This window comes from Helianthus annuus, chromosome 8 (genome assembly GCF_002127325.2).
Source record: "Helianthus annuus cultivar XRQ/B chromosome 8, HanXRQr2.0-SUNRISE, whole genome shotgun sequence".
Lineage (NCBI taxonomy): Eukaryota > Viridiplantae > Streptophyta > Magnoliopsida > Asterales > Asteraceae > Helianthus > Helianthus annuus.
This window is the reverse complement of record NC_035440.2, coordinates 23,594,609-23,610,405: the sequence shown is the minus strand read 5'-3', so window position 1 is coordinate 23,610,405 and position 15,797 is coordinate 23,594,609. Positions and strand designations below refer to the sequence as shown.

The following is a 15,797-nucleotide window of genomic DNA, read 5'->3' as shown; positions in this document are numbered from 1 at the left end:
GCGAATGTAGTGGCCGACGCTCTTAGTCGTAAAACTCATGTTAAGGCTATTCGTATCTCTAGTGATCTCCATGCGTGTATTCGTGAAGCTCAGTATTCGTCAGCTAATGAAGGTAGTCTATTCGTTGAAATACGTGGTGCTGCTGTGGATCAACTCGAAACTAAGTCTGATGGACTTTAATATTATCTCAATCGCATTTGGGTACCGGATCGCGATAACCTCCGTGAGCTCATTATGAATGAGGCCCACAAGTCCTGTTTCTCTATTCACCCAGGTGCCAATAAGATGTACCATGATTTGCGTACGACTTATTGGTGGCCTGGTATGAAGGATATTGCTGCATACGTTTCCAAATGCCTTACTTGCACGAAAGTTAAGGCTGAACATCAACGTCCTTCAGGACTCTTAGAACAACCTGAAATTCCTGTTTGGAAATGGGATAGCATCGTTATGGACTTTATTACCAAACTACCCCGAACACCTTCTGGTCACGATAGTATCTGGGTGATCGTTGATCATTTGACCAAATCAGCCCACTTTCTTCCTATTCGTGAAGATTATAAAGTGGAGAAACTTGCTCGAATCTATACCTAGGAGATTATATGCCGTCATGGCATACCTATTGACATAATCTCTGACCGTGATGGTAGTTTCACTTCATGTCTTTGGCAAACCTTTCAGTCCGCTATGGGTTCTCATTTGAATCTCAGCACGGCCTTTCATCCTCAAACGGATGGACAGACCGAGCGCACTATTCAAACCCTAGAGGATATGCTCCGTTCTTGTGTCATCGACTTTGGTGGTAACTGGGATGTACATTTACCATTGATTGAGTTCTCGTACAACAACAGCTATCATTCCAGTATTTAGATGGCTCCTTTCGAAGCTTTGTATGGTCGCAAGTGCCGATCTCCTCTCAGCTGGCATGAGGTCGGTGACAAGCAATTTACTGGCCTTGAAATCATTCAAGAGACAACGGATAAGATTCTTTAGATCTGTGATGACTTGATCAAGGCTAGGAGCAGACAAAAGAGCTATGCTGATAAAAGGCGCAAGCCTCTGGAATTTAATGTTGGTGATCGAGTTCTTCTCAAGGTATCTCCCTGGAAGGGAGTAGTTCATTTTGGTAAGAAAGGAAAGCTCGCTCCTCGCTACGTGAATCCTTTCATGATACTTGAAAGGATTGGCAAGGTAGCATACAGACTCGGCCTGCCACAGGAACTAAACAACGTACATCCAGTGTTCCACGTATCTAATCTACGTAAATGCCTAGCCGACGAGGAACTGTAGGTTCCCCTTGAAGACTTGCAAATAGATGAAGCTGTACACTTTGTGGAGAAACCGGTCGAAATCATGGATCAAGGTGTCAAGCAACTGAGGCGCAGCAAAATTCCCATAGTCAAGGTTCGATGGGAAGGAAAGCGCGGCGCCGAATTCACTTGGGAACTTAAAAGTGAGATGAAGACCAAGTATCCACAGCTCTTCGAGCAGTCTTCTTCCTAGATTTCGGGGACGAAATCTCCTAAAGGAGGGGAGACTGTAATGCCTGCGTCCCTGAACTTTTTAGCTATTGTCAATTTTGGTCCATAAACTATGTGATTCTTAACACTTTTGATACTTGTGATGCTTAAGTCTTGAAACTTGGTGAATCTAAATTTTATGAGACTTGATTCTTAATACTATGTTTCTCGATACTTAAACTAGAATCTTGATACTTGATTCTTGAGGCTTGATTCTTGATACTTGATACTTGGAAGCTAGATTCTTGATTCTTGATACTTTGGTGCTTGACTCTTGAGACTCGTGAAACTTGAGACTTGGTTGAACGAGAGACTGGAGACTTGTCACTGGCGGAAACTATGAAACTTGGAAACTTTTGTGTTAATGATATAATCTAGTTATGTGATACTATTACACAATAATACACAACGCTTAATCTAACTCGCAAAACGAATCAACGGCGGTGAAACAGAAAGGATGGGATTGACCGAATGGCAATCCGATCGTATGACCATACGATCGGAGGGCCACTCGATCGCAGTGCCATCCGATCCATGCCACACCACCTCACACTCTCTCTTGCACTATAAATAGGACCTGTCACATCATTCCTCACTGATGTGATAGCCTCATTCGACCAGACGCACGCTCTCCCCTTTTCCTCCATTTCTCGGCGATTTCGGTATGTTTTACACTAGATTCTTATACATCTTTGATCTCTACACTATTCTCTACATGATTCTCCTTTGAGATCACACTTTTCACCGTGGAAATCTCTGAGATTTGAGCTCTTGAGGGTGACGTCATCATGGCAGTTTGTACAAACTGTTGTGTGTTGTCATTCTAGTCAAGATCTAGCTCAGATCTAAGGAATTTCATGCGTTTTTACACCGAATCTTTACTAAATCTAAACCTTTCAGCTAAAACTTATGTTTTCTTCATCTTTTCTTAAACTTTTACTTAGAACGATGGAATCCGAACCCCAAATGGACTATAGACTTGATGATTAGTCTGGAGTCGGTTTGGAAATGGATTGTTGCCGGAGAAGATGACCGGAGTACGGATCCCGACATAAGCACCATCACGAACAGACGACTGATCGGACAGGGGTGATTCCCATCCGATCAGGCCAGTTGAACAATGAGGTGTTTACCGTTGTCTCAGTACGTACCATGCCATCACAGTTAAACTCGAAACATGGAAACTTTACAAGGTTGTGAACGGGACAAGGCCCTCCCAATCGAATGGCAATCCGATCGGATTGCCGTCCTATCGAACAACCATCCAATCGAGGTAACATGTGTCTCATAACCTTTAAAACATTTAGTCAATTTTCGAATCAGAAATTTTGAAACTTTGGAAACTTCCACAATCGAATAGGAATCCGATCGAACTACCGTCCGATCGGATGACCATCCGATTGAAGTGACCTGATATGAACACTTGGTTAATGTTTTGAAAACTAATCTTTGGATCGAATGACCATTCGATCGAATGGCCATCCGTACGGATGACCATCCGATCGGATGGCGATCCGTCCCCACACACATAAGTCATCTCAGTCGAATGGCAATACGATCGGACTGTCGTCCGATCGAACGGCCATCCGATCGAGTGACTTATTTGACACTTTGCGCAATCTCGTATTTCTGTCAAATGCTTATCTATTGTAATCTAATCAGGCTAAACCTAAAGAGCTCCCTTTGATCCAATAACGGTTAAACTGTTAAGCAATTACCGTGAGTATACTCGATCCCTTTTTGTTTTAAACTTTTGGGATGCAACATGTATTCTATGAAACTTGAAACTTGATACTTTTGAATCTAAACTCTATCCTATGTGAATGTGAAACTTGTGATTCTTGATTCTTGATTCTTGATTCTTTATGCTATGTGAACATTTAATCCAGAGTGTGTAGTTCCGCCTTAACAATAGTAGCGCTATAGGAAGATGCACCTCCCCGTTATTCTTGGGGGTATTATTAGGAAGATTCTAGTTTTCCTTGAGTCTCGGGAAAACACCAAAGCATCGGGACACTTGGGCTGTGAACACTAGCATGGCTGAAACTATTTTCATCATTTACATGATGGATATGACCAAACTTGTATACTCGCCAGTACATTTATGTACTGACTTTATTTTAATACATGTTGCCGGCTAACAGGATGCTATGATTCATAAAACTTGCTAGGATGCTGCTTAGAAACACATAATAGCTAAACTACAAACTTTGAAACTATTTTGATGATGTTTTGTAATTGATGTTTTGTGGTTGATACTTAGACGATTATTATGCAATGCATTTAATCTATATTGAAATATCTAGTGTTATGGAAACTCATGAGCAATCTGAACGCTTAGTGCCGCACCCCGATGTTTCCGCTATCGGTTGGGGTGTGACATTATGGATGGTAGGAGGTAATGGTATTGTATTATGGATGGTAGGAGGTAATGGTAGTGTATTATGGATGGTATGATAGATGAAAGGGAAAGTGTATTCAAAGTAGTGTACCAGAACACCTTATTTCATGTTGATACATATAGATGCACATGTGCGTTCTAATATTGGTAATGTAAAAAGTAGTGTATTACATATGGTAGTGTAAATGAAAGTGCAATTTTATAATATTTGTAATGAATTACTGAATTTGTCAAAGAAATAATACATATGCACATGTGCATGTTTGTGTATTATGGATGGAATGATAGATGAAAGAGAAAGTGTATTCAAAGTAGTGTAACAAAAAACCTTATTTCATGTTGATACTTATAGATGCACATGTGCATTTCTAATATTGTTAATGTAAAAAGTAGTGTATTACACGTGGTAGTGTAAATGAAAGTGCAGTTGTCTAATATTTGTAATGAAGTTAGGAATTTGTCAAAGAAATGATACATATGCACATGTTCATGGATAACTATTACTCGAAATTTTTTTTTTTGAAACTTTTTTTATTATTAAGGAAATATAGCGATTTTTTCAAAAAAAAATGGTAAAAAAATTTTTTTTGGGTGTTTTTTAGATTTTTTAGGTATTACTGTTTGTGTTCACACTGGTTCTCGCGGTTCTCACAATAAAGGGTGGTTCCTAACGGATCCTTCTCCTACCACCCTTTATTGCGAGAACCAATGTGAACACAACCAAAAATTCCTTAAAAAATCTAAAAAAACAAAAAAAACACTCAAATTTTTTTAATATATATATTTTTTTAAAATCGCTATATTTCATCACTAAAAAAACAAAAAAAAAATCGAGTAACAATTATCTATGCACATGTGCATATGTATCATTTCTTTGACAAATTCTGTAATACATTGCTAATATTAGACAATTGCACTTTCATTTACACTACCATTCATAATACACTACCTTTTGCATTAACAATATTAGAAATGCACATGTGCATCTACATGTATGAACATGTTATAACGTGTTTTGGTACACTACTTTGAATACACTTTCCCTTTCATCTATCATACCATCCAGAATACACTACCAATACCTCCTACCATCCGTAATACAATATCATTACCTCCTACTATCCATAATACAATACCATTACGAATATTTCACTTTATTACATGTACATCGACACCCTTTATACTATCCAAACAACATATTACATCATAAAGTGACAAATATAATCAAACCATCAACCACTAGATATAACTAACAAAAAAACATGTATATGGGCCTACTTAATCATTTAAAATCACAAACCTTTTTTGTATCAAAACACGTTATATCATGGTTATACATAATGATGCACATATGCATTTTTAATATTGGTAATGTAAAATTAGTGTATTACGGATGTTAGTGTAAATGAAAGTGTATTTGTCTACTACTGGTAATATATTACGGAATTTGTCCAAAAAATGATACATATGCACACGTGCATCGATAATTGTTACTAAAAAAAAGTTTTTCTTTTTGGTAACGAAATATTAGCAATTTTCTTTAAAAAAATATTAATTTTTTTAATGTTTTTTAGATTCTTAGGTATTTTTTTTGTGTTCACATTGGTTTTCGTGGTTTTCGCAATAAAGGTGGTTCTCGCATGAACCCTACCCTATATATGTATATATATGACGAAGATCACTACAGAACACTAATTATTTCGAGAATAAAAAGAACAACTTTAAATTACTAAATGTTGGGATCTAAGGGTTCATATTTTTTTAAAAAAATTATGTTTCTTACATTCATATGTGTATATATAATTATAAATTTTAGAGTTAATTGCCCGGATGGTCCCTGTGGTTTCATTTTTTTTTTCACGTTTAGTCCCCACCTTTTGGAAATAGCAGGTATGCTCCCTATGGTTTGTCATTTTGTTACTCGGATAGTCCCCTAACATTTACCCTGGGGACTATCCGGGTAACAAAATGACAAACCATAGGGAGCATACCTGCTATTTCCAAACTAGCTGACATCTACTCAGGGACTATCCGAGTAACAAAATAACAAACCATAGGGATCATACCTGCTATTTTCAAAAGGTGGGGACTAAACGTGAAAAAACGTGTAACCACAGGAACCATCGGGCAATTAACTCTAAATTTTAGCTACACATATCCTACATACATGTAGCTAATTTAACCTACACATAACCTACATATGTATGAGTTTATAAAAATTGAAAATTTTCCATATTTTGTTTTGAATTCTATCTTTAGAAACAATAAATATTACATTTGTAACATATTTCATTTACATTTTAAGTTTCTTTAGGATGAAAACATAAGTGATTCATTTTGTTCTGCGTGTTTTCGTAATTTTTAGTGTTCTGCATAGAAATCTTCCGATACACATATATATAAAGTAAACAATATATATTATGTTAGATATTATAAACTTTAATTATCAATATATAAAAATTGAATATAAAAAAAGTTAAATAAAATAATAAATAATAAACTACAAGCATGAGCAAGCTCAACCTTGTAAAACTAATCATGCATCAAGCTCGAGCACTAGAAATAAAGTTTGAAACAAACCGAACTCATTTTTCTTATGTTACACAAGTTGAACTTAAGCTTTTAAATTAAAGAAGCTAAACTCGAACTTAACGTAAGGCTTATTAAACGCTACATTTTAAATTAAAGAAGCTAAACTCGAACTTAAGGTAAGGCTTATTAAACGCTACATGTTAGTTCAAAAAAATAAACAAATATGAAATATGAAAATGTAGTATCCCATTTTTCAAAAACGATCTGCGCCGCGGAGACAAAGTTCGAAGATTTAGTTCAAAAGTCTTGATGATTTGCCAAGTAAGGTCCAAATGAGTTAACTTGCAAAAAAATAAAAAAATAAAAAAAATAAAAAACACGACCTTCTTACGTTGACCAAAAAATACCAAGTCAACCCACGTCTGCATGAACCTGTATTACAAGAATCAGTCGTACATACGTCCCATATTATATAAACCACACAATCTCCCTTTAATTTCACACATTCACATCTGCAACTTCAATAACAATGTCTTTGCAACCTCAACAACACATGTACCAAAAAGGAGTAAAACATCTGTGCGAAAATGGGCTCACGCAAGTTCCAAACAAATACATTCTACCCAAACCCGAAAGACCAGGTATTTTCGTGGATGATGGCTGCATCAACTTGCCAGTAATCGATTTCACGCAGCTTCAAGGTGCGGACAGACTTCGTGTTCTCGCATCCCTCTCGAAAGCTTGCCAGGAGTTTGGGTTTTTCCAGGTAAATATGGCTTGATATGATTGAGTCAGTTGTGTTACAAAGTCCAATTGTATTATGAGAGGACTTTGTCAGATAGACAGATTTGGTTAATGTTTGCTTGCACTGTTAGCATAATACATAAAAACACTTTTCAAAACCCTAAACCACCTAAAAACACTATTCTAAACCCTAAACCACCTAACGAACAAAAATAGTTTTATGATTTAAAGTTCACCAATTTAGTATGAGAACAATTGATGTTGATGCAGTTGATAAACCATGGGATTGGTGATGAGGTTACTAGGAAGATGATTGATGTGAGTAAAGAGTTTTTCGAGCTACCGTTTGAGGACAGACAGCGGTATATGTCTTCGGATTTGCATGCACCGGTTCGATATGGTACCAGTTTTAACCAGAACAATGATAAGGTTTTTTGTTGGAGAGACTTTTTGAAGCTAAGTTGTCACCCCCTGCAAGATTATTCTTCTTTTTGGCCTTCTTCTCCTCTTGATTTGAGGTAAACCCTAATTTTTCACACCCTCTCTGTATCTTTGTTTATATATATGTTATGGTTTTAGTATCAATTCGATGTTTAAATATTCTTGTCGCTGCTAGAAAACTGTCTTTCTTCTAAAAATATCTACCTACAAAGGGAAAGATTGATTTCCCATAAGATTTTTGCCCGATGTTTTAGTCGTGTCCCTAGCTACTAAACATGTGCTGAGGGACTATGATGTGGGCCCAAGTGTGGAGGAACGGGCTATTTTGTACTTGGAGGCCCAAGTGTTGGTGCACTTATGTCTGTACTTTGTCTGTATTCGGTCTGTATATAAAACGATGTTCTAAGTCTGTAAGTTGACCAAGTCAACCATCCTCCGGATTGACTTGGTCAAACAGTTAGAAAGTAGTTGTCTGTCTCGAAGGATAGCTCCTCGAAGGATACTGTTGATCCTTCGAGGTAATCGAAAGATATGCTTCGATTGTTAGACCTCGAAGGATCATCCTTCGAGGTCATTGCTGATCATTCGAACATCTTGTCATCGATAGATGATCCTTCGGACCATCTATCGGATCCTTCGGACCGGACCTACTGTGTATGGGTATAAATACCCATGCATTGTGTTGAGTTCATAAGACTTGTTAGATATACACAGACAGAAAGATACCGAGAGATAGAGAGTTTCTTGAGAACATTCTGTCCGGAACTCACACACACACTTTGAGAGTTTACATGTTAGATTTGTAAACATTGTGCTTGTAACCGAAACCTTCATTTGCATTAATACAAGTTGTGTTAATCGGTGAACCCGTGTGTGTTTGTCTTTCTACTTGTTTCATCCCGGTTTGCTTGCTAGCTTGGATTCCGCACTCGCTAGTGGGTTAGTATAACAAGGTTTGAGGTTCGTCATCCTCCGACAAAAGGGACCTACACCAAGACCGCGTAAGAAAAGGGCCTTCACTAAAATGGCCCTAACTTGGGCTACGAGGGTCCGTTTGGGACGTGCGACCAGGCGATTCGAAGGCGAGAACGAGCTCCATCTTGCTGCAAACGCCTACGGCGGTTTGGGTCATCGTCCGGGCCAAAAAAACGCTTATTTCTATTACTTATTTGCATTTTTATATTTTTTGAACTATTTTGGGCTTTTTGTTTTAGGCCGTGTGTTTGGCCCTTTATCTTTTTTAGGCCCGTTTCGAATTTCAGTCTTTATTTATATGTTGCTAAAGCTAATGAAAAGATCAGAATTGAATTTTGAGAAAACTGTTTTTTTCACTTCAAATTCCGTGGCCTTTGGGGTTACAATTTGGGGGTTGGGGAAGAGCTACACGGGTATTCGTAGAATCAACGTGTAATCTTCATTTTTTTCGTTTCACACGCTGCATCAGACTACCGACAGATGTATATGTCAGTGAAAGTCCTCTGATTTGTATCGTGTTTTATGTGTTTGAATTAACCGAGGGGATCAAAAGCACTTGTTTGTTATAGTACGTGTAATGATCTCATATATTTTTTAACAGGGAAGCCATGGGTGAATACTCGAAAAAAACCCAAAATTTATACGAAAGGGTGATGGAAGCGATACTAGAAAGCCTTGGAGTGACGAACGAGACTGCGATTTTTGAACAAGGAAACCAACTTATGATGGTGAATTGGTACCCAGCATGTCCACAACCTCAACTCACACTAGGTCTCCCACCTCATTCGGATTATGGCTTGCTCACTCTTCTCCTTCAAGATCAAGTTGAAGGTCTTCAAATACAACACAATGGAAAATGGGTTACTGTTAAACCCATCCCTAATTCCTTTGTTGTCAATATTGGTGACCAATTTGAGGTCAGTTAGTTCTTGCTAAACCCTAAATTTAACACAAAACACACACTCATACACTTTACATTTACTAACCCAACTTTTATATTTCAGCACCTCTACTAACATGCATGCCATATAGGGATATGAATTTTTGATACGACATGAAATTTGTGGGTTTGGAATTTGTCTAAACGAGTTCGGATATGTTTTGGGTCGAACCCCCAAACATGTTTGACTAAAAGGGCTGTGTTCGTTACAAGCTGGTGTGTGGGTTCACGTGTTGACCCATTTAGCCCATTTGTTTTTTTTTAGTTTCAAACTAATTTTTTTATAATAACTTATTGAGTAGTTTTTTAAAGGTATGCCATAGTATACAATTTATAAACAAATTGGTATAGTTAATCATAATTGCTTTAATAAAAACTAGTAAAATTTCCTGCACCACTACAAGAAAACCAAACTCTAGCGGCGACAAATTTCGTCGCTAAAGACCCTCATTGTCGTAGCTAAAAGAAATAACGGCGACACGTCATCGCTAGTTCTTAGCCGCTATTTGTCCAAAACAACGCCGCTAAAGGTTGTGTTGCCGCTTTGCTTGTGCCAAAGACTTTGCCGGAAACTTTGCCAGAGATGGATTTCCATATTTCTTACCAACAAAACACGATTAACTCGCATGAGATTTTGTTATTAACCAAATTGAACTCCATAATCCAACAAAACACCAATAACTTACATTAAAATCTTTCATTACATGATTTCTACAAATTCAAGTCTAGATTACATAATGCCTACATTACATCACATATCGTGCGACGGTAGAGATGGTGGTTGATGCCGGAGATGGTGGTCACATGCCGGTGGAGCTTGACAGTGGTGGTGGTCCGGTGGAGCTTGACGATGGTGGTGGTGGTACGATGCAGCTTGATGGTGGTGGTGGTCCGGTGAAGCTTGACGATGGTGGTGGTCTGGTGCAGCTTGACGGTGGTGGTGGTGGTCCGGTGGAGCTTGACAGTGGTGGTGGTCCGAAGGAGCTTGACGGCGGTGGCGGTCCGGAGGAGCTTGACAGCAGTGGTGGTCCGGAGGAGCTTGACGGTGGTGGTGCTCCGGTGAAGCTTGCCGATGGTGGTGGTGGTTGAGCTTGTTGGTAATGTGTAGTTGAAGGTTGTAGAAGATGGAGGTTATGGCGGAAATTCGATCAGTATCGGTTCGGTTCAACCGAAAAGGATAATTCAAAAGATAAAGTCATGATATGCCCAAAAGGATGACGATACGTGTTTTATATCAATTGAAAACCATAAAAACGAAATATCAGTATCAAATCCGATAGTATCGATATCATTACCGATGATGTTAGGGCGGAATCATCGTCGTCCCGATTTTGTTAGGTCATTATCAAGTCGGTTCATCATGATATCACTAACGTACCAGCACTGCTATTGCAAATAAAACTTTGTATTTAACAAAATTTTTATGTAGATAAAAGTAGACAGGTGCAACAATATATTCAAAATTTTATAAAGCATAACTTTATATTATCAGAATAACAACGAAAAGAGTTTACATCGTCAATTTATTAAAAAACAAAATCTACATGCACTACTTATACATTACTATTTACAACTTGGTTTTAAAAGAAGTTATACTAAAACATACATAATAATAATAGGCACGTCAGAAGGACGTCCTTGAAATATTATTAAACATCGTATCTTATATGTTATAAGAGAAAAAAAAATCAAATTTTTAGGAATATTGGATTTTAATAATCCTAACTATTCGTTGTTGGTCGCCTATAGTCCTAACATCAAAAATAATCACTGGCAGTCCCAATTATATACATATTGGCCACCAATGGACACTGACAAACAGAACCCTAACGCCGTTAGTCTCTGGTGGCCGGAAAATCGTTTTTGTCCAGAAAAAGGTTTATAAAGGTCCGTCCGATCTAAGGTTACAAAGAGGTTTGAGACGAAAATGTTGAGTCTTCCGGCCAAAAAGTTGAGTTTTCCGGCGAAAAAGGAGTTTTCTGGTGACTTTAATAATTTGGGCTTTTACTAGAAAAAGGATCCCAAAGGTCCATAATAAGGTTACAAAGAGGTTCGGGACGAAAATGTTGAGTTTTCCGGCCAAAAATGAGTTTTCTGGCATAAAAATATTTTTCCGGCGACCGTAGACTAACAGCGTTAGGGTTCTGTTAGTCAGGGTCCATTGGAGGCCAATACGTTAAAAGTTAGGATTGTCAGTGGTTACTTTTAAAGTTGGGACTGTTTCGGCCAACGACGAATATTATTAAAATCCAATATTCCAATTAATTAATAAAAACAATATTTGAAACTGAAAATAAAACAAGTTGAAAACAAATATTGTAACTTATAAAGAATAAATTACGAGTTAATTACGTTTTTTGTCCCTTTGGTTTGTCAAAAATCACTATTTCAATCCATTAGTTTAAAAATTGCGATTTCAGTCCCTGGGGTTTCAGTTTCGTAACTATTTCAGTCCAGTTCTAATTTACTCTGTTAGTTAGCCCACGTGCTTGTCATGTGCACGACAATTTCGTCATTCCCATTCAAATAAAAGAAGTGAGTGGACTGAAATAGTTACGAAATTAAAACCACATAGACTGAAATTACAAATTTTTTAAATTAATAGACTGAAATAGTGATTTTGAAAGTGTTATTACTTTGAATGTTACCTGTGATTGATATAATTTGGCAATTAAAGTGTTAGGGTTTCAATTTAGGTTCTGGTTTGGGAAGATGATTAGTTGCAGAACGCTTTTAAAAACAAAGCTGAAATTGATTGTTCACAAAAGTCATAATGGTCTAGTGGTTTTGTGCTCTGATACTGTTTTGGCAATTTTTAGAACTAATGGACTGTAACGGTTACTTTTTACAAACCACAGGGATGGACAACGTAACTAACTATTTATTTATTTTAATTTTAATTTTAATAGCAGGGGCATTATGGTTATTTCAAATAAACTAGCAGAATAACTGGATGACGTAAGAATGGGTGGACTGTAATAGTTACGAAAAATGAAACCACAGGGACTGAAATCACAATTTTTAAACCAATTGACTGAAATGGTGATTTTTGACAAACCATAGGGACGAAAAACGTAATCTACTAAACGTATATGGATACCAATTGAAGAAAAGCGTAACTTTAGTGGCTAATTTGAAAAAACCAAAAGTTCTACTATAATCTTTCTTGAATTTATATATAGTATAGCAACGTAGATCATTGCTGAACATTAAAAAAGTGAAGAACCGGGGAACAATACATTTAATTTAATGTGTTAAAAATCATCTTTTATATGTTTTTGAAGCTTTTATATATAAATACATGTAGAAGCTTTTTTAATAGAAAACCAAAAATTAAACATATTAAAAATGACTAAAAAAAGGTAAAAATTTTTTTTTTTTACAGTAAATGATTTTTTATTGGAATAGCTTCTACACATTTTTATATGCAAAAACCCTGAGAAAAAAATTAAAACACAAATAATTTTTGACATTTTAAATTGAATTTTTATGATTTATTTAACATGTTAATTATGCACTGTTCCCCGGTTCCTTATTATTTTAGTGTTCCCCAATAAACCTCACACTAGTATGGTATAGTAAAAATAAATATAATATGTGAATTTAGACTTTTAAAGTATTCATATGTAAAAGAAAAATCGGGTTAAAAGGTCGTGTGAACCTGTGATTCCGTGAACATTGGCGGACCTACATAATGGTCAGGGTGTGCGGCCGCACCCCTTGAAAAAAAAAAATTAGTGTATATTTTAGGCAAAAAACCCGACCGCACCCTTTGAAAATATGGTTGAACACTTCATCCGCACCCCCATCAAATAATTTCTGGGTCCGCCACTGTCCGTGAATACACTAGTTGTGTTCGAGTTCATCTGTGTAACATGGTTTCAGGTTCGTGTCGTGTTCGAGCTTGTCAAGTTCAACCCATCAACCCACAAGCATGACCGATTTAGCAGCCCTAATAACATATATGGTCATAATATCTTAAATTAAAGTTCTTAAATTCATGTTTAATTTGTCACAGATATTTAGCAATGGAAGATACAAGAGTGTGGTGCACAGGGCGACAGTTAACTCCATGAAGTCCCGACTATCGGTGGCCTCGTTACACAGTCTAAATGCATACCATAATGTTACACCGTCGCCAATACTTATCGACGACTTAAATCCTAGACTTTATCGAGATACAAGCTATGCCGATTTTTTGGATTTTCTATCTTCATCAGACTTCAAGTGTAAGAGATTCTTAGAATCTAGAAAACTGCATTAAAACATGTGTTGAGACATTAACCTTGTTTACGATGTATAAGTTAATCAACTAGTAATACATTTGTTAGTAAGTCGTGTACATTCGGGTGACTCGGCCAGTTGTCGAGCTGCGAATGATATGTTTTTGTTAGAGTTGACTTTATAAACAAAACTGTTTACTTGTTTAGCATACAAAGTCAACCAATACGTTTTCAGTTTTGAAAAATATTTTGGATTGTAATATTTACACAATTAAGAACAAGTCATTCCTTCCAACTACAAATTCAACGCAAATCCATGCCATGTGAATGCCCTGCCTGTCCAGCTATTTATATACATTTTATTTGATTTTATATGGCTACGATATTTCCAATTATGAGTTAATTACTGTTTTCGTCCCTATGGTTTGTCAAAAATCACTATTTCAGTCCATTAGTTTAAAAATTACGATTTCAGTCCCTGAGGTTTCACTTTCCTAACCATTTCAGTCCACCTCGTAACCATTTCAGTCCCTGTACTTCACAGAATAATGGATTGAAATCGTTATGAAAGTGAAACCACAGGGACTGAAATCACAATTTTTAAACTAATGAACTGAAATAATGGTTTTTGACAAACCACGGGGACAAAAACAAAACAGGAATTAACTCTTCCAATTATTAAATACCAAATGTTGTATCCTCACTGAGTTAACATGGCTATGTCAAATCATATCGCTCAAGACTTTTAATTAGTATTTCTAATCTCACATGGATGAAATGCTTTTAGCTAAGACACTAGTTTAATTTTTGAGTCGTGTGAGTGGAGTTTGATCCTTTTGAATTGCTTTTAATTGGTCTAGTTGGTTATGGTGTCCACCATTGAAACCAGGAACCGGATCGGATTAGTGGAGAGACTGGATTTTCAGACTTTATTTTTTTATTTATTATCTTTCATCAGAACTTATTTACAGATTCATTAATACTTCAAACTCCATATTTTGTTAGCATTTCAAATTCACACTAAAACATGAATTACTTTCATATTTGGTATACATGTAATGCGGGTCCGGTTATAAATATATTGAGTCCCATCTAGATATTGTACAATGAATACAACTTCACTAAGTCCATGTCGGATGAGACGAACATAGGATCGTAGAGCTATATATATATAACCATTTTGTCTTGCATCCATGATGTTTATGTTTATGTTTGGAAGTTGGAACCAATATATTGGGACCACCGGACTTAATATTAGCAACCAAACTAAAGCGAAAAAAGGAGGCATTAAGACCGTGGGTGGTATCAAAGAAATCGTTGGATTATGCTAACTGCGATGGGCTCCATCACAAATATGAGGAATTGGATCTATTAGTAGAAGAGAGAGAATTGAGTGATGATGAATGTATATTTTGGCCGGTTACAAACATGAAATTGGTATCCTCGAAGACATAAAACTTGAAGATATAAGGCATAAATCTCGTATAAAATGGGTCATTGATGGAGACAAGAACTCATCCTTCTTCCATATGATGATGCGAGCTTCCTTTGTTGCAAATCGAATTAATGGTATGAGTATTAATGGAAGATTGTGTAAGGAACCAAAGACTATCAAACGGGAAGCATTGGGTTTTTTAAGAAAAAAAATAAAGAACCTAGTTACGTAGGGCAATTGGTTTAAAAAACATCTGAAGTTGAAAAACCAGTAGAAGCAGAGCAATTGGTTACAACAACACAGACTGGGTCAAAACTAGTTGTTGTTAAGAAAACTAGTGGAACACAGTCTATTGCCAAACCAACTGTTGTTACAAAACCAGCAGTTCTAGAGAAACCAGTAGTTCAATTTTCAAGAAAGAGAAAGCTAGTGCTATATGATGATCCAAAAGAATCTCCACCACATGTTCCAACATCAACTGCTATAATCATAAAGGATCCAGTATCAACAGTAACATTCACTGAAAGCTTCAAAGCAAATCTAGTTCTAAAACAGCTGAAGATCCTCCTCCATCTCCAAAGTTTAT

At 36.6% G+C, this 15,797-nt stretch overlaps 1 protein-coding gene across 1 annotated transcript; it reads left to right on the top strand.

Moving 5' to 3' along the window:
* The first annotated feature begins 6,972 nt into the window (after positions 1-6,972).
* On the top strand, positions 6,973-13,908 carry LOC110870949 (protein DMR6-LIKE OXYGENASE 2). Its single transcript, XM_022119993.2, has 4 exons — positions 6,973-7,219; positions 7,468-7,715; positions 9,215-9,530; positions 13,572-13,908. The coding sequence occupies exons 1-4, from the start codon at positions 6,983-6,985 to the stop codon at positions 13,815-13,817; spliced, it is 1,047 nt and encodes a 348-aa protein (XP_021975685.1). The 5' UTR covers positions 6,973-6,982; the 3' UTR covers positions 13,818-13,908.
* Positions 13,909-15,797: the final 1,889 nt, after the last annotated feature.